The sequence below is a fragment of the Salmo salar genome, chromosome ssa24 (genome assembly GCF_905237065.1).
Source record: "Salmo salar chromosome ssa24, Ssal_v3.1, whole genome shotgun sequence".
In the NCBI taxonomy this organism is placed as follows: Eukaryota; Metazoa; Chordata; class Actinopteri; order Salmoniformes; family Salmonidae; genus Salmo; species Salmo salar.
The window spans coordinates 32,401,027-32,424,117 of NC_059465.1; the positions used below are offsets into that span (position 1 = coordinate 32,401,027).

The 23,091-nt window shown below is 42.4% G+C and overlaps 1 protein-coding gene across 8 annotated transcripts in view; it reads right to left on the reverse strand.

The window, feature by feature from the left end:
• Positions 1-15,009, reverse strand: part of LOC106585767 (ras GTPase-activating protein 1) — a 48,506-nt gene extending 33,497 nt beyond the window's left edge. For 2 of the 8 annotated variants that reach the window (XM_014172358.2, XM_014172360.2), the window contains exon 1: positions 13,745-15,009. In XM_014172358.2, the coding sequence (XP_014027833.2) occupies positions 13,745-14,274 (530 nt within the window). In that variant the 5' untranslated portion in view covers positions 14,275-15,009. The remainder of the gene's footprint in view (positions 1-13,744) is intronic. The other 6 variants (XM_014172357.2, XM_014172359.2, XM_014172363.2 and 3 more) reach the window with 5 other exon arrangements.
• Between the last annotated feature and the right edge of the window lie 8,082 nt (positions 15,010-23,091).

Here is a 23,091-nt window from a genome sequence, read left to right on the forward strand (position 1 = left end):
AACTGATTGCCTTTCCAAACTACAGTGTCTGTGGGGTCATTTTGCACTTCCTAAGGCTTCCACTAGATGTCAACAGTCTTTAGAACCTTGTTTCATGCTTCTACTGTTACTGGGGAGAGAATAAGAGCTGTCTCAAGCCTGGGACCAGTGAGTTGTTTACTGCACGCTCACGCAGGCGTGCCGCTCCTTCTTTTTCCTCTGTAATGAATACGCTATTGTCCGGTTGGAATATGATCGAAGATTTATGTTAAAAAGACCCTAAGGATTGATTGTAAACATCGTTTGACATGTTTCTACAAACGGTAATAGAACTATTTGACTTTGTCTCGGGTTTTGCGCTAGCGCATTATGCCTTTGGATTAGTGATCTGAACGTGAACAAAACGGAGGTATTTGGACATAAATATGGAGTTTATCGAACAAAACGAACATTTCTTGTGGAAGTGGGAGTGCATTCCGACGAAGATCAGCAGAGGTAAGTGAAGATTTATAATACTATTTCTGAGCTTAGTTGACTCCAGAACTTGGCGGGTAACTGTATAGCTTGCTTTGATGGCTGAGCTCTGTACTCAGAATATTGAACAATGTGCTTCCGCCGTAAAGCTATTTTGAAATCTGACACAGCGGTTGCATTAACCTGTTAGGGCTAGGTGGCAGCATTTACACGGCCGGATAAAAAAACGTACCCGATTTAATCTGGTTATTACTACTGCCCAGAAACTAGAATATGCATATAATTACTGGCTTTGGATAGAAAACACCCTAAAGTTTCTAAAACTGTTTGAATGGTGTCTGTGTATAACAGAACTCATAGGGCAGGCAAAAACCTGAGAAGATTCTGTACAGGAAGTACCCTCTCTGACCATTCCTTGGGCTTCTTGGCTCTGTTTATTGAAAACTGAGGATCTTTGCTAACGTGACACTTCCTACGGCTCCAATTGGCTCTCAGAACCCGGGAAAAAGCTGAATGATGTAATTCCAGCCCCAGGCTGAAAAACATTAGCGCCTTTGGTAAGTGCTCTATCAGAGGACCATCAGACTGAGGCGCGTGCATGGGGCGACACCATGTTTTTATTTTCTCTCTTTGTACTAAAACACGATTTCCCGGTCGGAATATTATCGCTTTTTTACGAGAAAAATGGCATAAAAATTGATTTTAAACAGCGGTTGACATGCTTCGAAGTACGGTAATGGAATATTTAGAAATGTTTTGTCACGAAACGCGTCGTGCGCGTCACCCTTCTTTACCCTTTCGGATAGTGTCTTGAACGCACGAACAAAACGCCGCTATTTGGATATAACTATGGATTATTTTAAACCAAACCAACATTTGTTATTGAAGTAGAAGTCCTGGGAGTGCATTCTGACGAAGAACAGCAAAGGTAATAACATTTTTCTTATAGTAAATCTGACTTTGGTGAGGGCTAAACTTGTTGGGTGTCTAAATAGCTAGCCCTGTGATGCCGGGCTATCTACTTAGAATATTGCAAAAAGTGCTTTCACCGAAAAGTTATTTTAAAAATCAGACATAGCGAGTGCATAGAGGAGTTCTGTATCTATAATTCTTAAAATAATTATGTTTTTTGTGAACATTTATCGTGAGTAATTTAGTAAATTCACCGGAAGTTTGCGGGGGGGGTATGCTAGTTCTGAACGCCACATGCTAATGTAGAAAGCTGGTTTTTGATATAAATATGAACTTGATTGAACAAAACATGCATGTATTGTATAACATAATGTCCTAAGATTGTCATCTGATGAAGATCAAAGGTTAGTGCTGCATTTAGCTGTGGTTTGGGTTTATGTGACATTATATGCTAGCTTGAAAAATGGGTGTCTGATTATTTCTGGCTGGGTACTCTGCTGACATAATCTAATGTTTTGCTTTCGTTGTAAAGCCTTTTTGAAATCGGACAGTGTGGTTAGATTTGAATAACGCGCCACGGGATTCCACTGGCTGTTACATAGGTGGGACGAAATCGTCCCACTGGCCCTAGAGAAGTGTATCTATAATTCTTTCAATAACTGTTGTAAATTTTATCAACGTTTATGATGAGTATTTTTGTAAATTGATGTGCGCATTCACCGGAAGTTTTGGGAGGCAAAACATTTCTGAACATCACGCGCCAATGTAAAAATGGGGTTTATGGATATAAATATGAACTTTATCGAACAAAACATACATGTATTTTGTAAAATTGAGTCCTGGGAGTGTCATCTGATGAAGATCAAAGGTTAGTGATTAATTTTAGCTGTATTTCTGGTTTATGTGACACCTCTCCTTGCTTGGAAAATGGCTGTGTGGTTTTTCTTGTTTAGGCGCTGTCCTAACAATCTAATGTTATGCTTTCGCCGTAAAGCCTTTTTGAAATTGGAAGTTGGATTAACGAGAAGATTCTCTTTAAAAAAATGGGATATAATAGTTGTATGTTTGAGAAATTTGAATTTCGAGATTGTTGTTTTGAATTTGCCGCCCTGCTATTTCACTGGCTGTTGGCAGCGTGTCCCGCATGTCCCAAGGAGTTAAGGAGCCTTTTGGTACTAGAGACTTTGCCCTCCAGTACCACTTGCCGTGCGGTAGCAGAGACAACAGTCTATGACTTGGGTGACTGGAGCCTGACAATTTTTGGGCCCTTCCTCTGACAACACCTTGTATATAGGTCCTGAATGGCAGGAAATTTGGCTTCAGTGATGTACTGGGCCGTACGCACTACCCTCTGTAGTAGAGGTCGACCGATTTCAAGTTTTCATAACAATCGGTAATCGGCATTTTTGGACACCGATCAAGGCCGATTACATTGCACTCCACGAGGAGACTGCGAGTGCAGCAAGGAGCCAAGGTAAGGTGCTAGCTAGCATTAAACGTATCGTATAAAAAAAACAATCAATCAAAACAAATGGTTAATAATATTACTAGTTTATCCAACTTGTCCTGCGTTGCATATAATCGATGCGGTGCCTGTTAATTTATCATTGCCTACCTCGCCAAACGGGTGATTTAACAAGCACATTCGCGAAAAAAAAGCACTGTCGTTGCACCAATGTGTACCTAACCATAAACATCAACGCATTTCTTAAAATCAATACACAAGTATATCTTTTTAAACCTGCATATTTAGTTAATATTGCCTGCTAACATGAATTTCTTTTAACTAGGGAAATTGTCACTTCTCTTGCGTTCTGTGCAAGCAGAGTCAGGGTATATGCAGCAGTTGGGCCGCCTGGCTCGTCGCAAACTGTGTGGACCATTTCTGCCTAAGAAAGAACGTAATTAATTTGCCAGAATTGTACATAATTATGACATAACATTGATGGTTGTGCAATGTAACAGCAATATTTAGACTTAGGGATGCCACCCGTTAGATAAAATACGGAACGGTTCCGTATTTCACTGAAAGTATAAACGTTTTGTTTTTGAAATGATAGGTCATTAATATGGTCAAATCTGTAAACTAAGGCTCGTATTTCTGTGTGTTACTATAATTAAGTCTGATTTGATAGAGCAGTCTGACAGAGCGGTGGTAGGCCGCAGCAGGCTCGTAAGCATTCATTCAAACAGCACTTTCCTGCATTTGCCAGCAGCTCGTCGCTGTGCTTCAAGCATTGCGCTGTTTATGACTTCAAGCCTATCAACTCCCGAGATTAGGCTGGCAATACTAAAGTACCTATTAGACCATCCAATAATCAAAGGTATATGAAATACAAACTAGAGAGAAATAGTCTTATAACTACAACCTAAAAAAAACATTACCTGGGAATATTGAAGACTCATATTAAAGAGGAACCACCAGCTTTCATATGTTCTGAGCAAGGAACTTAAATGAAAGCTTTTTTTACATGGCACATATTGCACTTTTACTTTCTTCTCCAACACTTTGTTTTTGCATTATTTACACCAAATTGAACACGTTTCATTATTTATTTGTGGCTTAATTGATTTTATTGATGTACAGTCGTGGCCAAAAGTTGAGAATGACACAAATATTAATTTTCACAAAGTCTGCTGCCTCAGTTTGTATGATGGCAATTTGCATATACTCCAGAATGTTATGAAGAGTGATCAGATGAATTGCAACTAATTGCAAAGTCCCTCTTTGCCATGCAAATGATGGAATCCCCCCCCCCAAAAAATGTCCACTGCATTTCAGCCCCGCCACAAAAGGACCAGCTGACATCATGGCAGAGATTCTCGTGTTAACACAGGTTTTGATTGTTGACGAGGACAAGGCTGGAGCTCACTCTTTCATGCTGATTGAATTCGAATAACAGACTGGAGGCTTCAAAAGGAGGGTGGTGCTTGGAATCATTGTTCTTCCTCTGTCAACCATGGTTACCTGCAAGGAAACACGTGCCGTCATCATTGCTTTGCACAAAAAGGGCTTCACAGACAAGGATATTGCTGCCAGTAAGATTGCACCTAAATCAACCATTTATTGGAACATCAAGAACTTCAAGGAGAGGGGTTCAATTGTTGTGAAGGCTTCAGGGCGCCCAAGAAAGTCCAGCAAGAGCCAGGACTGTCTCCTAAAGTTGATTCAGCTGCGGGATCGGGGCACCACCAGTACAGAGCTTGCTCAGGAATGGCAGCAGGCAGGTGTGAGTGCATCTACACGCACAGTGAGGCGAAGACTTTGAGGATGGCCAGGTGTCAAGAAGGGCAGCAAAGAAGCCACTTCTCTCCAGGAAAAACATCCGGGTAGACTGATATTCTGCAAAAGGTACAGGGATTGGACTGCTGAGGACTGGGGTAAAGTTATTTTCTCTGATGAATCCCCTTTCCAATTGTTTGGGGCATCCGGAAAAAAGCTTGTCCGGAGAAGACAAGGTGAGCGCTACCATCAGTCCTGTGTCATGCCAACAATAAAGCATCCTGAGACCATTCATGTGTGGGGTTGCTTCTCAGCCAAGGGAGTGGGCTCACTCACAATTTTGCCTAAGAACACAGCCATGAATAAAGAATGGTACCAACACATCCTCCGACAGCAACTTCTCCCAACCATCCAGGAACAGTTTGATGACGAAGAATGCCTTTCCAGCATGATGGAACACCTTGCCATAAGGCAAAAGTGATAAACAAAAACCAACTAATTCTGACAAACTCCAAGCATTGATTATGCAAGAATGAGCTGCCATCAGTCAGGATGTGGCCCAGAAGTTAATTTACAGCATGGCAGATTGCAGAGGTCTTGAAAAATAAGGGTCAACACTGCAAATATTGACTCTTTGCATCAACTTCATGTAAATAGTCAATAAAAGCCTTTGACACTTATGAAATGCTTGTAATTATACTTCAGTATTCCATAGTAACATCTGACAAAAATATCTAAACACTGAAGCAGCAAACTTTATGGAAATAAATTTTTGTGTCAGTCAACTTTTGGCCACGACTGTATTATATTAACTTAAAATAAGTGTTCATTCAGTATTGTTGTAAGTGTCGTTACAAATATATAAAAAAATAAAATTATGCCGATTAATCGGTATCGGCCTTTTTTTGGTCCTCCGATAATCGGTATTGAAAAAAAAATTAAAGTCATTAAAAAAATAAAATAAATCATTTTTTTTTATTTAAATAAATAATAATAAATTAAAAAATAAAATAAAAAATAAAGGAACTTGAAGCTCTCAACCTGCTCCACTGCAGCCCCGTTGATGAGAATGTGGGCCTGTTCAGCGCTCCTTTTCCTGTAGTCCAATCAGCTCCTTTGTCTTGTTCACATTGAGGGAGAAGTTGTTGTCCTGGCAGTGTGACCTCCTCCCTATAGGCTACCTCATCTTTGTCGTGATCAGGCCTACCACTGATGTGTCATCAGCAAACTTAACGATGGTGTTGGAGTCGTGCTTGGCCACACAGTCGTGGGTGAACAGGGAATACAGGAGGGGACTAAGCACGCACCCCTGAGGGGCCCCAGTGTTGAGGATCAGTGTGGCAGATGTGTTACCTACCCTTACCAACTGGGGGTGGCCCATCAGGAAGTACAGGATCCAGTTGCAGAGGGAGGTGTTTAGTCCCAGGGTCCTTAGCTTAGTGATGATCTTTGTGGGCATGATGGTGTTGAACGCTGAGCTGTAGTCAATGAACAGCATTTTCATATAGGTGTTCATTTTGTCCAGGTGGGAAAGGGCAGTGTGGAGTGCGATTGAGATTGAGTCATCTGTTGGGGCGGTATGCGAATTGGAGTGGGTCTAGGGTTTCCAGGATGAAGGTGTTGATGTGAGTAATGACCATCTTTTCAAAGCACTTCATGGCTACCGACATGAGTGCTACAGAGCGGTCGTCATTTAGGCAGGTCATCTTCGCTTTATTGGTCACAGGGACTATGGTGGTCTGCTTGAAACGTGGTTATTACAGACTTGGTCAGGGAGAGGTTGAAAATGTCAGTGAAGACACTTGCCAGTTGGTCCGCACATGCTCAGAGTACACTTCCTGGTAATCTGTCTGGCCACGCAACCTTGTGAATATTGACCTGTTTAAAGGTCTTGCTCACATTACCAGCGGAGAGGGTGATCACGCAGTCACCCGAATCATATCAAGCAGTATAGTCCATTCTTGAACACACCGCCCATAGTCAACTATCAACTTTTAATTTCCAGCAAGGGACATTTGTTTTTTTACTCTCATTAATCCACACAACATACATTGGTATAATTGTCACTAATTGACACTGGTGGAGGGCGAAGTCTTTAGAGCCCAGTCTGAATGTTGCCCCATATCCATCACAGTGCCCACACGGGAAACAAATATACAACATTATGGTCACCAATCAGGTTCCCTGGAATAACTCAAACCTACAAAGCTACCCAGAGCTTTTGACCCATTTAAAATCAGTGGGCCATTAGAGTTTCAAGGGCTTTGCTCCTCCTCCAAAAATGACTAATAATCATGTACCATCTGATTTAATTGACAATGGGCTAATGAGGGAAGAACATCCTGAGGGTTGTTCTCTCGCTCTCAAACGGAAGAAGTGTTTCAGTGTAGTCATACGTTTGATTAGTCATAGTTAGGTAAAATATTCAGTAGCTAAATGTGTTTGTTCTGTGACAATGGAGAGTAAAAGTTCTGAAAAGGAATGATAAAAAATAAAATCCCAAACTATTGTAGAATGCCTGAAGATCCTGTGGAGGCCACAATGAGAAGCTCAGAAGTCTTGAAAACAAGATGCAGGAGAGAAAAGGCAGGCCAGTGTGGGTATGGAAAGGCATGACATTGCATAACATGCAGAAAATGCATGGAAACTGTGCCTTATCAATACACAGTTTGACCAAATATGAACGTTACCATTATTGCACTGATGTATGCATTTAAGACGACAAAAACATAAGAATGTAGCTACAACCGAGAGGACTGTCAACCACCATCCCGGCATTTAGTTTTAGAGTGGCGTCTTGTGGCTTTTCAGCGTTGTGCATTGCAGCAATTTCAAAAGCTTAGGCCAAGGAAATTAGGCTACACTAATAAGGTTCTCATAGGCCCAAGCTAATTCTAATTGTTGGGATCACCACTCAGCAAATCTGTGTAATTACTGAGACTTTAAAAAAAATTAGTGTGTATTGTTATAAAAAGGACTGTAGTATTTGGCTCTAAAGATAAGCGGCTGCGTCTCAGCAAGGGGATAGGTATGTAACTTGATCCTCGTGCCATTAGGAATTCCACCAGTGCCAAGTTTCAAAAAGGCAATTAGGGAGCGTGGGTGCTCAATTAGCACTTCAGCAAGAGACATTTGCATGACCAACTGCTTATCTGGTGGTTTATGACCAAATCCTCTCTAATCTTCGTGGAAACACAAAATCAGCAGCTTGTTTCGAGGTAGCCTGTTTTAGCTCAGGCACTGGGCTGGCGTTCTCCGAGGTGGGGAGAGCGACATTAGGCCTCCTGACGTCTTCGTTATGCAGTTGTTAGTGTGAAACATTGATCCCACCGCTGCCGCCATTGTTTATGAATGAGCCTCTGTTGTACAGAGGCGTGAATGAGTCTGCTGCTGGTTGTGTTGCTCTCCCTCTCCATGGCATTCTACAAAGTGCTAAGTTAAGCACCTCTAAATGAACATGAGAATTAAAGACTATAGCTTCTGACAGTCTCCAGGGATGATGAACCTATGCTGCAAATACCAGGTCACCTCAGAAGTGGCATTCTATGATAACATTTTAGCAAGACATTCTCGAGTGAAGTAGGCCAGGCCTTGTATTTACCCATCACCACCAATACTGGTAAAAATGTAGGCCATTAGGCCTAGCCTACATGAGTTTTCAAATGTGTTTATTAAGACACCACACAAGGGGTTGATTTAACCTCACCAAAACTGTGTTAAGTCCACTGACTCTTGGGCTATGCACCGTGTACTTGACTGACTGCCTTTAGAAATCAGACTTCGTATCATCCATGGGACGGCACCACTGCTTCAGTCACCCTGCCACGGCTCCAGTCGACAGCCATCTGTCACAGTGGATCACTGCCACATGCGGAGGAGACCCGCATCTTAATTGGGTCATCATTTCATAGCAAGGGCGGAGTCCTCGCAATTACACTGTCCTCAAGAGTGGTCCATTAGGCTCCCAGGGAAGTAAGGGTGTGCCGCTCCGAGTGTGACATTGTAAAGAGTCGCCTATGGACTTGTGTGTAGATGGTGTGTAGATGGTGTGTGCATTCCAATTAGCGAATTAAAGCATTAGCTAAAATGTGTTAGGGCCTCAAATATAATTGTCAATGAAAAGTGATGATGAAACTGCTCTCTTTTGCTCTGTAGTGTTAGGCTTCATTGAAAATAAATATAAATCACTCAATAAGAAAAATGACTTGATACGAAACTGTTTTGCTCTGGTATTTGATGTTGAATTGCAACGCACTTGGTTATATATGACAACATGAGGTGGGGTAATTTGTAACCACTGGCACAGCACCTCACCACATGCTAGTTCGCAGCAGCCAGGTCACCGCAACTCAACCAACACACACCATATTAAGATAAATAATACCAGATAAAAGAGGAACTTGTGTTGCATCAGACTCCAGTCGTGTGAAATGTCTCACATTGAGTCAGTGTAGTGGACCGATGAGTGGCTGGTAAAAAATAAAATCTCACTAACCAGGCTTCCAGCCAACCATGTCATGCAGATTAATTACCTGACCAGAGCTCCAAATAAAAGTTAGGAGCACCAGAAAATACGTATTCTTTATTTTTAAATTGAGATACAGCCTTTATTGGGCCTATATCAATTAGTTACTTTTGAAGCAGGCTGTGCCCTAGAAACTAATATATAACTGTAAATAGTACATGACGGGGTAAGCTGCCTGCCATCCAGGACCTCGACACCAGGCAGTGTCAGAGGAAGGCCCTAAAAATTGTCAAAGACCCCAGCCATAGACTGTTCTCTCTACTACCGCATGGCAAGCGGTACCGGAGCACGAAGTCTAGGACCAAAAGGCTTCTCAACAGCTTTTACCCCCAAGCCATAAGACTCCTGAACAGGTAATCAAATGGCTACCCAGACTATTTGTATCATGCGTGTGTGCCCCCAACCCCACTTTTACACTGCTGCTACTCTGTTTATATATGCATAGTCACTTTAACCATACCTACATGTACATACTACTTCAATTAGCCCGACTAAACAGCGAGGCTATATACAGGCACCGGTATCTTTCATTGTTTTTTTATTTATTTCTTTACTCATCTATTGTTCACCTAATACCTATTTTTTTACTTAAAAATTGCACTGTTAGTTAGGGCCTGTAAGGAAGCATTTCACTGTAAGGTCTACACCTGTTGTATTCGGCACACCTGACAAAAACTTTGATTTGAAATACATTAGTTTATTAGGAAAGGTAAATTGTTAATATGAATACCTGTCATAGAAATGACTAAGTCATTTGTGGAATATTAGGTTTCTACATTATGTAAAAAAAAAAAAAAAAATTAAAAAAAAAATTAACTATTTTCCTATTGAGATTTTATTTATGATGTCAGGTTTGTGATGGGAACGCATTTTATATTCATGTCTATGATCATTCTGTGCCCCCAAATGTTTGCATATGCTGGTAAATGTACTAGGTTGTTAGCTAGCCAGACAATGAGGTAACATGACTGAACAAAGTATAAACAAACAGTTAACATGCGAGTAGTTTTAGAACAGCACACATGGTTTATGAATATAAAATGTGTTCCCGGCGATCCTCTATAGGAAGATAAAAATGTTGCACCAGTAACATGGGTCAGATCGTTGCACTAGATGCAAGCTGTTTTCGCTGTAGTAATGGTGCTATCGTGCCGCTATTAAATCGGAACTTTTTTATTCTGGTGCACTGTGAGAAAAATATAAAAAGTATATATATAAAAAAAAAAAATCAAAATAAAAAAAGGGTACAGCAAAGCCTTATCATTACAACAATTATAAAATCTGAGATTTTCCTTCCTAGTCTCATAGTACTCCCAAAATAAAACTCCTGGTCGCACAGCAAAATATTTTGGCAATTTTTTTTTTTTTTTTTAAATGGTTACACTTTAGAGCCCTATATATCTGACGTATTAAAAAAAGAATGGCCTGATGGAAACAAGAAATGTCAGTAGAATTTCATAAAATGTCGACAGAATGTTTACCTTCAACATGGTGGGATCTTTTTATTAATTAGGCGAGAAATGGTGTTGGGAATGCCTTAATGCTCAAATATTGATATAATGACCATCATATTAAGGTAAACTTGGAGTCACGTGAAGATGTCAGGTCCTCCCACTAAAGATGAAATAAGTTACGAGTCACTTCACAGGGTGGTGAAAGTCCACAGTGATGAGCATGATGCTCCTTTCCAATAGAGGAAATTATTTTGGGGACATGATGATCGGCTGCCATTTGACAAATAAAAATTCTCGCTCTTATTCATAATAATTCCTGATGTAGGCTAGCCTACCGGCACTATTTGAGAGCTGTTCTCTAGAACGTATGTGCCAAGACCAGAGTGCATATATGCCATTTAACGCAACAGTTTGTGATAAAACTAAAATAGGTAGAGTTGAAAATGCAATGGAAACACATTGAACTTTAGATTTTTTATTCAGGACATAACTTACACAAAAAAAGTACCTTCTATGCACTAAATCATCACGCAATGCTTTATATCTGCAACAAGTCAGTTTGGTGGAAATACGCCACTGGTGGGCAAGTGCATGTTCTCTTTATGCCGATTTTAGAATAAGTGCATGAAAAACTGTCACCAATTGGATGGAAACCTAGCCATTGTGGAAAACGAGGGGGGGGGGGGAAATAAAAATCCATCCCCTTCATTACATCTTTGCTACTGCCTGGTGCCCCGGCAGAAAGGGATGTAAAGGAAACCGGAGGAGAATCCACTGACTCATTGAGCTAAACATTTATTTTTTCAGCTAAAAAGCTGGCCAATCTGACAGGGAGATATGTAACTTCTAAAATAAGAGCTGATTTCACACTCCAGCCCCAGTTATTTCCATATCTCACAGCGTGAGGCCAGAAATTATAAAGCTCAGCACTTCACTAATGAGACTGACAAAAGTGAGTGCCACACACACACACTACAAAGATATATAGGCTAATATGATTGTGTAGGGAAACCCAATACGTTTAATCTCCCACAATGGTTAGTTCTACTGCAGCAACACTGACACAAAAGCCTGCAGCAGCAGACATTGGCTACCCTTACTCAGGAGCTGGATGTGAGAGGAATTATTATTCCATGAGAAAACGTTTCCATTGAATATGGTTATGACCACATGATTGTGTGGTTAAAAAAGAAAACCCTAATTTGTGGCCAGAACAATGAAGATAAAAACATTTGTTGACAAGTGCTGTAAAGATTTCAAATCTGCTACACCTGCCGCATTACAATGATTCTGGGAATTAGAGTACCAGTCAAAAGTTCAGACACACCCACAAGGGTTTTTCTTTATTTGTACCATTTTCTACATTGTAGAAAAGTGAAGACATCAAAACTATGAAATAACACATATGGAATCATGTAGTAATCAAAAAAAGTGTTAAACAAATCAAACTATTTTCTATTTGAGATTATTCAAAGTTGCCACCCTTTGCCTTGATGACAGCTTTACACAGTCTTAGCATTCTCTCAACCGGCTTCACCTGGAATACTTTTCCAACAGTCTCGAAGGAGTTCCCACATATGGTGAGCACTTGTTGGCTGCTTTTCCTTCTCTGTGGTCCAACTCATCCCAAACCATCTCAATTGGGTTGAGGTTGGGTGATTGTGGAGGCCAGGTCATCTGATGCAGCACTCCATTGCTCTCCTTCTTGGTGAAATAGCTATTACACAGCCTGGAGGTGTGTTGGGTCATTGTCCTGTTGAAAAACAAATGATAGTCCCACTAAGCCCAAACCAGATGGGACGGCGTACCGCTGCAGAATGCTGTGGTAGCCATACTGGTTAAGTGTGCCTTGAATTCTAAATAAATCACTGACAGTGTCACCAGAAAAGCACCCCCACAGTATCACCCCTCCTCCTCCATGCTTCACGGTGGGAACCAAACATGCGGAGATCATCCGTTCATCTACTCTGCATCTCCCAAAGACAAATTTGGACTCATCCGACCAAAGGACGGATTTCCCCCGTCTAATGTCCATTGCTCATGTTTATTGGCCCAAGTATGCATCTTCTTATTAGTGTCCTTTAGTAGAGGTTTCTCTGCAGCAATTTGACCATGAAGGCCTGATTCTCTGAACAGTTGATGTTGAGATATGTCTGTTGCTTGAACTCTGAAGCGTTTATTTGGGCTGCAATTTCTGAGGCTGGTAACTAATGAACTTATCCTCTGCAGCAAAGGTAACTCTGGGTCTTCCTTTCCTGTGGCGGTCCTCATGAGAGCCAGTTTCATCATTGCGCTTGATGGTTTTTGCGACTGCATTTGAAGAAACTTTCAAAGTTCTTGAAATTTTACAGATTGACTGACCTTCATGTCTTACATTAATGATGGACTTGTTTCTCTTTGCTTATTTGAGCTGTTCTTGCCATAATATGGCCTTGGTCTTTTACCAAACAGGGCCATCTTCTGTATACCAACCCTACTGTACCTTGTCACAACACAACTGACTGGCTCGAACGCATTAAGGAAAGAAATTCCACAAATTAACAAGGCACACCTGTTTATTGAAATGCATTCCAGGTGAAGCTGGTTGAGAGAATGCCAAGCGTGTGGAAAGCTGTCATCATGGCTCGCTACTTTGAAGAATCTCAAATATAGTTTGATTTGTTTAACACTTTTTTGGTTACTACCGGATTCCGTGTGTTATTTCATAGTTTTGATGTCTTCACTATTATTCTAAAATGTAGAAAAGAGTAAAAATAAAGAAATCCCCTTGAATGACTAGGTGTCCAAACTTTTGACTGGTACTATATATTGCATTCATAATTGTATACAAACAAACTGGCTGAGTTGGGAGAATAATCTAACCTCTAGGTATGCAAATATTTCTCTACATTATGAGATATGGAAATCGTTTTCAGGACAGGTTCATGCATTATTCACTACATGGCTAGATTGAAGATCAGCAGCCTGAACCCCCTCCTTCAATTTGACTGCCTACCTGTCATTTGGGGCATGTTATAAACTGCAGTAGTCAACAAGTTGAATAGATACTTGAGCACTGGTGGTGGATGCAGCTGGAAGGAAATATACCCAGGACGTTTCAATAAAACCCTAATTTAGATTGTTAGCTAGGTGTCAATGAACAATAGAACAATTTGAGTGAATATGAAAAGTCCTTACTGGTTAGTGGGTGGCGCTGAGAGCGGGAAGACCACCTCCTCTTCCTCGTATTCTGGTCCATCCTGCATGTCGCTTTCATCCACAGTGCCGAGTCCCCCGTAGCCTGTGGGCAGCAGAGGTGGTGGTGGTAGTGGGGGGAAGACACTGGGCCCGTCTGGACCCGCCGAGGTGGGTGATATCCGGCTGCCGGGCCCCTCTGAGGTGGGGGAGTAGCACACACCGCCAATGGTCCCTGAGCTTGTTCCTTGACAAATTGCGTTTCCACCACCACCATTCCCTGTAGCGGACAAGACTGGTCCGGTAATATCTCCTCCAGATACGGGGTAAATCATACTCATATCAGGGAGGGCGTCCGGGGAGGTGTTCGACTGGTAGCGGGAGTTTGGTGCTGATCGCTGGCCAAAATCAGTGACCCGCACTCTGGTCTGATTGGGATAAAACGGAAAATGGGCCGTCTCGGGGCCTCCGCCGCCTGCCACCCCTGTCGAGACAGAGCCCGTGTCCTCACTACTGACCTCCGCAGCTATCATTTTAAGGAAAATGTGTAGAGGGGTTATATGTCAAGAAGGGAACCTGCCCTCCCCCTCTAGTCTTGAAGCACTCCCTCACTGTTCGGGTTATTAAAAACACCACCAAAAGTTTATTGGAAAACAACACGTTTAGTCAGCTAGCTAGCTTAGCTAACGTTAGTCGCTAGCAAAACGCTACTGTAGCTAGCGAACACCGCTCACTCACTAGCTAACTAACGCTAATTAACGTTAGCTACTACAGAGACACTTGATGAGTTCTGGCTAAGTCTTCATTGTTTCATGAATTTAAAGTTCAGTGAGAATTGATGTTTTGAAAATAACGTTTAAATACCTTAAGGGAGAAGCAGATGACGTATTTATTTCCTTTTTCCCTTGTCCTGCCTGCTCCTTCGGCAGCCAGCAGCCCACTTGTCAGGGAGTGTTGTTTTATTGTCACTGCCTGTGTTAAATCCCGTATTTTTGCTTTTGTTGTTTTGTTCCTACGGAGTTCCCAAACGGTCTCCTCTGTCACCTGAGCCTCTGGTGGACTTAATTTACCCAATGTAGCCCAGCAGGTGAGAAAATTACAGTAATTCTTTCTTGCGTAACTTATCTTTTCTTTTCTTTCTCGATTACGGGGCTGGTGGCTTGCTGCCGCCGATGTTAGTTCGCTCCCTCCCTCTCCCTCTTCTCGCTTGGCGCGTGCTAGCTCACGCGCAGGCCCAGCCAAGCGAGTACCGAGTAAAACCACGACACGAGCATCACCCATGATATCTGGCATTATATCCTATCCGTGGTCAAGAAATCTGAAAGAGGTAGTTGTACTATTCAATTCTACTCTACTATATTCAGCTTTTAATCTACAATATAATAGTTTATTGTTTTCAGGAGGAAATTATTTTCCACACGCTTATATCAAACAAACCAACCAACAAAGGCACTAATTAAGCAATAAGGCCCGAGTGGTTGTGGTATATGGCCAATATACCATGGCTAAGGGCTGTTCTTTGCACGACGCAACGCGGATTATCACAAACCCCCGATGTGCCTTATCGCTATTATAAACTGTTTACCAATGTAATTAGAGCAGTAAAAATAAGTGTTTTGTCATACCCCTGATATACCACGGCTGTCAGTCAACCAGCATTCAGGGCTCGAACCACCCAGTTTATAAATTAAATGTAGGCCTACTGGTATTTTTATTTTATTTAACCCTTATTTTACCAGGTAAATTGACTGAGAACACATTCGCATTTACAGCAACGACCTGGGGAATAGTTACAGGGGAGACTAGTCTTTTCAATAAGACACATTTTGTCAGAAGTATCCCTCCAAATCGATAAATGATTAATATCTCCAAATCTATAAATTATTCTTATGTGTATATATATATTTATATTTATTATTATTGTTATTATTATTATTACCTGCTGATTTGAAACACAACCAAGCTAGCACATTTGGTTCATTGGAAGTTGTGGGAACGTACGTTTTTTGGATTCTCATTGGTTCTGGGAACGAAGCCATACGTTTCCTGATCGATAAAACAGAATGTTTTTTTAAACGTTCTGAGAACTAAAGTAAAATTGTAGCCTCTTATGGGAACTTTCATTTTTAGGTTGCAGGGAGTTTCTGAGAACGTTTTACTATGGTTTCTTGAAAGTTTTATTAACGTTCTGATCATTTTTTAATAGATTATTTGAAGATAATTAAATAGCATTCTGAGAACATTCTCTAAATGTTGTATTTGTATTTTTGCATTTATTAACGATCCCCATTATCTGCTGCCAAGGCAGCAGATACTCCTCCTGGGGTCCAGCAACATTAAGGAAGTTATATACATAATTTAAAATATTACATGGCATTACATTTTATAACACTTTACCTAATACATGTAGTGTGTTCCCTCAGGCCACTACTCCACTATCACATATTTACAATACAACGTACATGTGTGTAGAGTGTGTGTCTTATCATGTGTATGTGTGTCTGTGCCTGTGTGTGTGTGTCTCTCTTCACAGTCCCCGCTGTTCCATTAGTTGTATTTTTTTTCTGTATTTTTTTTATCTGATTCTACTGCTTGCATCAGTTACCTGATGTGGAATAGAGTAGCTATGGCTCTATGTAGTACTGTGTGCCTCCCATAGTCTGGACTTGAGGATTGTGAAGAGACTTGTGGTTCCCAAACATGTTATAGTCCCGTACCCCTTCAAACATTCAACCTCCAGCTGGGTACCCCTTCTAGCACCAGGTTCAGCGCATTCTCAAATGTTGTTTTTTGCCATCATTGTAAGCCTGCCACACACACTCTATATGATACATTTATTAAACATAAGAATGAGTGTGAGTTTTTGTCACAACCTGGCTTGTGGGAGGTGACAAAGAGCTCTTATAGGACCAGGGCACAAATAATAATATAATAATAATCAATCGTTTTGCTATTTATTTGGCCATCTCACATATAAAACTTTATTTGTTCATCGAAAATTGTGAATAACTCACCACAGGTAAATGAGAAGGGTGTGCTTGAAAGGATGCACATAACTCTGCAATGTTGGGTTGTATTGGAGAGAGTCTCAGTCTTAAATCATTTTCCACACACAGTCTGTGCCTGTATTTAGTTTTCATGCTATTGAGTGCGAGAATCCACTCTCACATAGGTACATGGTTGCAAAGGGCATCAGTGTCTTAACAGTGCAACTTGCCAAGGCAGGATACTCTGAGCGCAGCCCAATCCAGAAATCTGGCAGTGGCTTCTGATTAAGTTACATTTTCACTGAACTGCTTGTTGCAATTTCGACGAGGCTCTCTTGTTCAGATATCGGTAAGTGGACTGAAGGCAGGGCATGAAAGGGAAAACGAATCCAGTTGTTTGTGTCATCCGTTTCGGGAAAGTACCTGTGTAATTGCGCACCCAACTCACTCAGGTGCTTTGCTATATCCCATTTGACATAGTCCGTAAGCTTGAGTTAATTTGCTCACCAAAAAAATCATACAATGATGGAAAGACCTGTGTGTTGTCCTTGTTAATGCAGACAGAGAAGAGCTCCAACTTCTTAATCATAGCCTCAATTCTGTCCCACACATTGAATAACTTCTTAGGGCTAGGCCCCTTTTTTCTCAATTTCCTCCTGAATGACGTGCCCAAGGTAAACTGGCTGTTGCTCAGGCCCTGAAGCCAGGATATGCATATAATTGGTACCACTGGAAAGAAAACAATTTCAAGTTTGTAGAAATGTTAAAATAACGTAGGAGAATATAACACAATAGATATGGTAGGAGAAAATCCATAGAAAAATCAACCAGATTTTTTTTTGGAGAGACCATCCTCTTAGAATGGCAAGTGTAAGGTCATATTGAAAATGAACTCCCTGGATGCAATTCCTATGGCTTCCACAGGTTGTCAGCAGTCTATGTTCAAGGTTTCAGGCTTGTAAATTTAAAAACGAATAAGAAATATCAGTTTTAGTACAGAGACACAGTCTTGGAAATTTTCGGTTTCCTATTGTTTCAAAACATCTCCTGCCATGTCACTGATGCGTCGTGAAAAAGTGTTGTTTGATGAAGGCATTGTTTGTATAGTTTTTTTGGCCTTTTCTCCAAGCATTGTCCCAGCCATATCCGTGGCAGCAGGAAGAATTAAGTCCTCCACAATAGTATGGGACTTGTCTGTCCTAGCCACTCGGTAGCTCACCATACAAGACACTTCTAGCCCCGTCTTATTAATGGTATCTATTGCTTTTATACATGTCTTACTACTCGAAGGTCGTCTATATTCTCGCTCCAAAAACTCCCATGGCTTATTTTTCAAATTTGCATGTTTTGTTTCTAAATGTCTGCACAAGATTGAAGGTTTCATCGAGTTGTGAGATAGTACTTTTGCACATATAACACACTGTGGCTGAGGAAAGGCACTACTCCCAATATAAGTGAACCCCAAATCAATGTAGTTCTCATCATATTTGCGCCTCTTCGATGGTCCAACGCCCCTGTCTATTGTTCGGTGCTTTCCCGGGTAAGGGGGCGGTAACCCCCCCTTCCCAATCCTCCTACCACGGAGGTGGCTCTGGCTCTGGCCGTAGCTCCGGACTGGAGGGCGACTCTGGCAGCTCCGGACTGGTGGGCGACTCTGGCCGCTCCAGACTAGCGGGAGACTCTGGTAGCTCCGGACTGGCGGACGACTCTGGCAGCTCCGGACTGGCGGGCGACTCTGGCAGCTCCGGACTGGCGGGCGACTCAGGCATCTCTGGACTGGCGGGCGACTCTGGCAGCTCCGGACTGGCGGGCGACTCTGGCAGCTCCGGACTGGCGGGCGACTCTGGCAGCTCCGGACTGGCGGGCGACTCTGGCAGCTCCGGACAGGAGTCAGGCACAGGACTCGCCAGGCTGGGAAGACTTGCAGGAGGCCTGGCTCTGGGCGCAGGCACAGGATTCACCAGGCTGGAGAGACATGCAGGAGGCCTGGCTCTGGGAGCAGGCACAGGACTCACCAGGCTGGGGAGACTTGCAGGTGGCCTGGCTCTGGGAGCAGGCACAGGACTCACCAGGCTGGGGAGACATGCAGGAGGCCTGGCTCTGGGAGCAGGCACAGGATAGACTGGGTCTTGGAGACGCACTGGAGGTCTGGAGCGCACGGCCTGCACAACCCGTCCTGGCTGAGTTGTCACTGTAGCCCGGCATGCGCGAAGCGCTGGCACAGGGCGAACTGGGCTGTGCTGGAGAGTGAGGGCTGCCGTGTGTAGAAGAGGTGCAGGGTAAGCTGGACCGAGGAGACGCACTGGTGGCCAGATGCGCTGAGCAGGCACACTCCTTCCTGGCAGAGTGCCAACTCTAGCACGGCAACGATACAGAGCCTGTACCGACCGCACCGGACTGTGCGTGCGGATGGGCGAGATAGTGCGCATCACCCCGTAATGCATCGCTCACCCCTCCGCACGCCTGCTCAGTCGTGCACTCCTCGTCAACCGCTCCCCACGGTAAGCACGGGGAGTTGGCTCAGGACTCCACCCTGACTCTGCCCAACTCCCCGTGTGCCCCCCCCCCCCCCTGCCTCTCAGGCTCCTGTAGCTCCCTTAACTTCTCCTCCCAGAATCGCCATTCCACCTCCCAAGTCCATTTTTCTCCACTCTTCTCCTGCTCCTTACCCCGCTGCTTGGTCTTCTTTAGGTGGGTGGTTCTGTCAGGTGCGTCATAAAAGCTAGACCAAGGCGCAGCGGGTATCATGCTCATCTTCTTTATTTATTAAAAGAGAACACTTAAACAAAAATTAAACTAACGCCAAACAACAGTTCCGTAAGGACACAAGCATGATACGAAAAACAACCACCCACAAAACCCAAAGGAAAACAGGCTGCCTAAGTATGGCTTCCAATCAGAGACAACGAAAGACACCTGCCCCTGATTGGAAACTACACTCGGCCAAACCTGGAAAACGGAACATAGAAAATGAAAACTAGAACCAAAATCCCCTAGACAAAAAACCCCAAAACACAAAACAAACACCCCCTGTCATGCCTTGACCATACTACAATGACAAAAGACCCCTTTACTGGTCAGGACTTGACAGTATTTGACATTGTGTTGTTATTTCGCTGAACACTAGATGGTTTAATTTTATTTTCGTCAGTGAAACGATGCTACTCAGGCGAGAATAAAACCTCACCCAAATGTATAGCCTCGTTGGAAAATGTAGATGGACTGTTTGAAAATGTGAAGAATTTTTATTTTTTTGAATAACATTTAACATTGAATAACATATATATATATATATAAAAAGTGAATCCCGACGGCATTGCGCGTACCCCTGGTGGTAGTCATTGTCTCCTCCACTTTGAGCTATGAGAGATGTACATGCATGTTATTAACATTAGCTCCCCGTGTGCATTTAAGGGCGAGCCTTGCTTCCCTGTTCTGAGCCATTTGTAATTTTCCGAGGTCCCTCTTTATGGCACCAGACCATACAACTGAACAGTAGTTATGGTGCGACAAAACTAGAGCCTGTATTACCTGCCTTGTTGATAGTGTTGTTAAAAAGGCAGAGCAGTGCTTTATTATGGACAGACTTCTCCCCATCTTAGCTACTGTTGTATCAACATGTTTTGACCATGACCATTTACAATCCAGGGTTACTCCAAGCAGTTTAATCACTTCAACTTGCTCAATTTCTACATTATTGATTACAAGATTTAATTGAGGTTTAGGGTTTAGTGAATGATTTGTCTCAAATACAATGCCTTAGTTTTTGAAATATTTAGGACCTACTTATTCTTTGCCACCCATTCTGAAACTAACTTCAGCTTTTTGTTAAGTGTTGCAGTGATTTCACTCACTGTAGTAGCTGATGTGTATAGTGTTAAGTCATCCGCATACATAGACACACTGGCTTTACTCAAGGCCAGTGGCATGTCATTAGTAAAGACTGAAAAAAGTAAGGGGCCTAGACAGCTGCCCTGGGGAATTCCTGATTCTACCTGGATTATGCTGGAAAGGCTTCCATTAAAGAATGCCCTCTGTGTTCTGTTAGACAGGTAACTCTTTATCCACAATATAGCAGGGGTTGTAAAGCCATAACACATACATTTTTCCAACAGCAGACTATGATCAATAATGTCAAAAGCTGCACTGAAGTCTAACATAACAGCCCCCACAATCGTTTCATCATCAGTTTTTCTCAGCCAATCAACAGTCATCAAGTGCCATGCTTGTTGAATGTCCTTCCCTATAAGCATGCTGAAAGTCTGGTTGTCAATTTGTTTACTGTAAAATAGCATTGTATCTGGTCAAACACAATTTTTCCAAAAAGTTTACTAAGTGTTGGTAACAGGCTGATTGGTCTGCTACTTGAGCCAGTAAAAGGGGCGTTTACTATTATCGTGTAGCAGAATTACTTTAGCTTCCCTCTAGTCCTGAGGGCCCACTTTCTAGTAGGCTTAGATTGAAGATATGGCAAATAAGAGTGGCAATATCGTCCACTGTTATCCTCAGTAATTATCCATCCAAGTTTTCACTTCTTCCACATTCACTTTACAGAAGAAAAAATTGCAATGCTTGTCTTTCATAGTTTGATCAGTTACAGTTGGATGTGTATTGTCAGCATTTGTTGCTGGCATGTCATGTCTAAGTTTGCTAAAAAATAATTAAAAGTAATTGTGAATATCAGTGGGTTTTGTGATGATTCAATGAATGATGGAGCTGAGTTTGCCTTTTTGCCCAACATTTCATTTAAGGTGCTCCAAAGCTTTTTACTATAATTTTTTATGTAATTTATCTTTGTTTCATAGTATAGTTTCTTCTTCTTTTTATTCAGTTTAGTCACATGACTTTTCATTTTGCAGTACATTTGCCAATCATTACACCCACAGACCTGCACAAGTCTCGTAGCCAGTTATGGAGGGCTAAAAGTCTGCTGAAACGTTCAATGCCAAGATTTCAGGAGGGCACAGGGACAGATATTATGGGGCGTTTGTTGGTGTCAAGCAGAGACCCAGTCAGTTCTTTAAAATCCATCTTCAGCTGTTCTGTGCTGCCCTTCATAATGTCATTGAATCCCACATGAAATATGATTGAGTCAATTTCCTGATGCAGGTTTAAAATGTTTGGGAGCAGCTTATTGATGTCCTGTACTTTTTATTCAGGAACTGAGACATTTCTCACCACTGAACTGCCCAATACAATGGCCAGAGAAGGGGTTGGAGAAATCCACCCATTCCTACCCCTCACACAATTAGTTCAATCTTTCACGGGCCCACGAGAAGTAGGGTAGCATACACCCTGTGCTCCCAGTGATAAGTCCAGACCTCCCACAGCAGGCAATGCCCTGTCAGATCAAGAGAGGGAAAGGAGCCGAACTCGACGATGACGCCACTGCTGGAGTCAGCGTAGTTGGAGTCAGCACAACCGCCGCAGGCACAGGCAGTCCCAGCGATGAAGGCGCAGGTACAGTAGATCAGGCACCAGTGCAGCGAAGCTATTCCTTATGTCAATCTGCTCTGAACCTCTTGCAGACACTGAATCCGCTTAGCAGCATGCTGCTGCCTTCAGTTTCCACGACTTGTGACATGGGACCTGCGCTGATTGGAACAATCCTCTTGCTGATCTCCATCTACTCCACTACAAGATGGAGGAGGAGAAGCAGATGGAGACAACTTCCTTGGCAGACAAGTTCCAGGTAGCACAGGCCATTCGGATAGGGACAGATGACAAGGAAGGGATACATCCATCAGGCCTGAGCGGCGACCAGCCACAGGAGTTGAGAACGAGAAAGTTACAAATACGTTTTCCCCATAAGTTTGTGCAGAATTGAAATTTGCTTGCTAAAGATAGCCACCTCATTTCTGTAATCCTCTGCAAGCAAACAATTGCTGCATTGGAACTCTGGATTGTCAATACTGTCCTGGACAAGAGTGTAATTAACACAGCCTTTACAGCGCTGGAAGTGTTCGTTAGCTATTCCAGGTGAAGCGGGCTCCATTGCAACCTTGCTGGGTAGTTGGTAGCAGGTGTTGACACAAACATGAAAAAAAGTAATACCGTTTATAAACAACTGGCCGAAACAACAGGTCGAGGCAAAGGAGGCATCTGAGTTTGTGAATGTTTTGACAGAAATGTCAAGGTTATTTGGAGGTTTTTGAGTAAGTTCCTTAATAACCTGTTGGGGCTAGGGGGCAGTATTTGCATGGCCGGATAAAAAACATACCCGATTTAAACTGGTTACTACTCTTGCCCAGAAACGAGAATATGCATATAATTAGTAGATTTGGATAGAAAACACTCTAAAGTTTCTAGAACTGTTTGAATGGTGTCTGTGAGTATAACAGAACTCATATGGCAAGCCAAAAC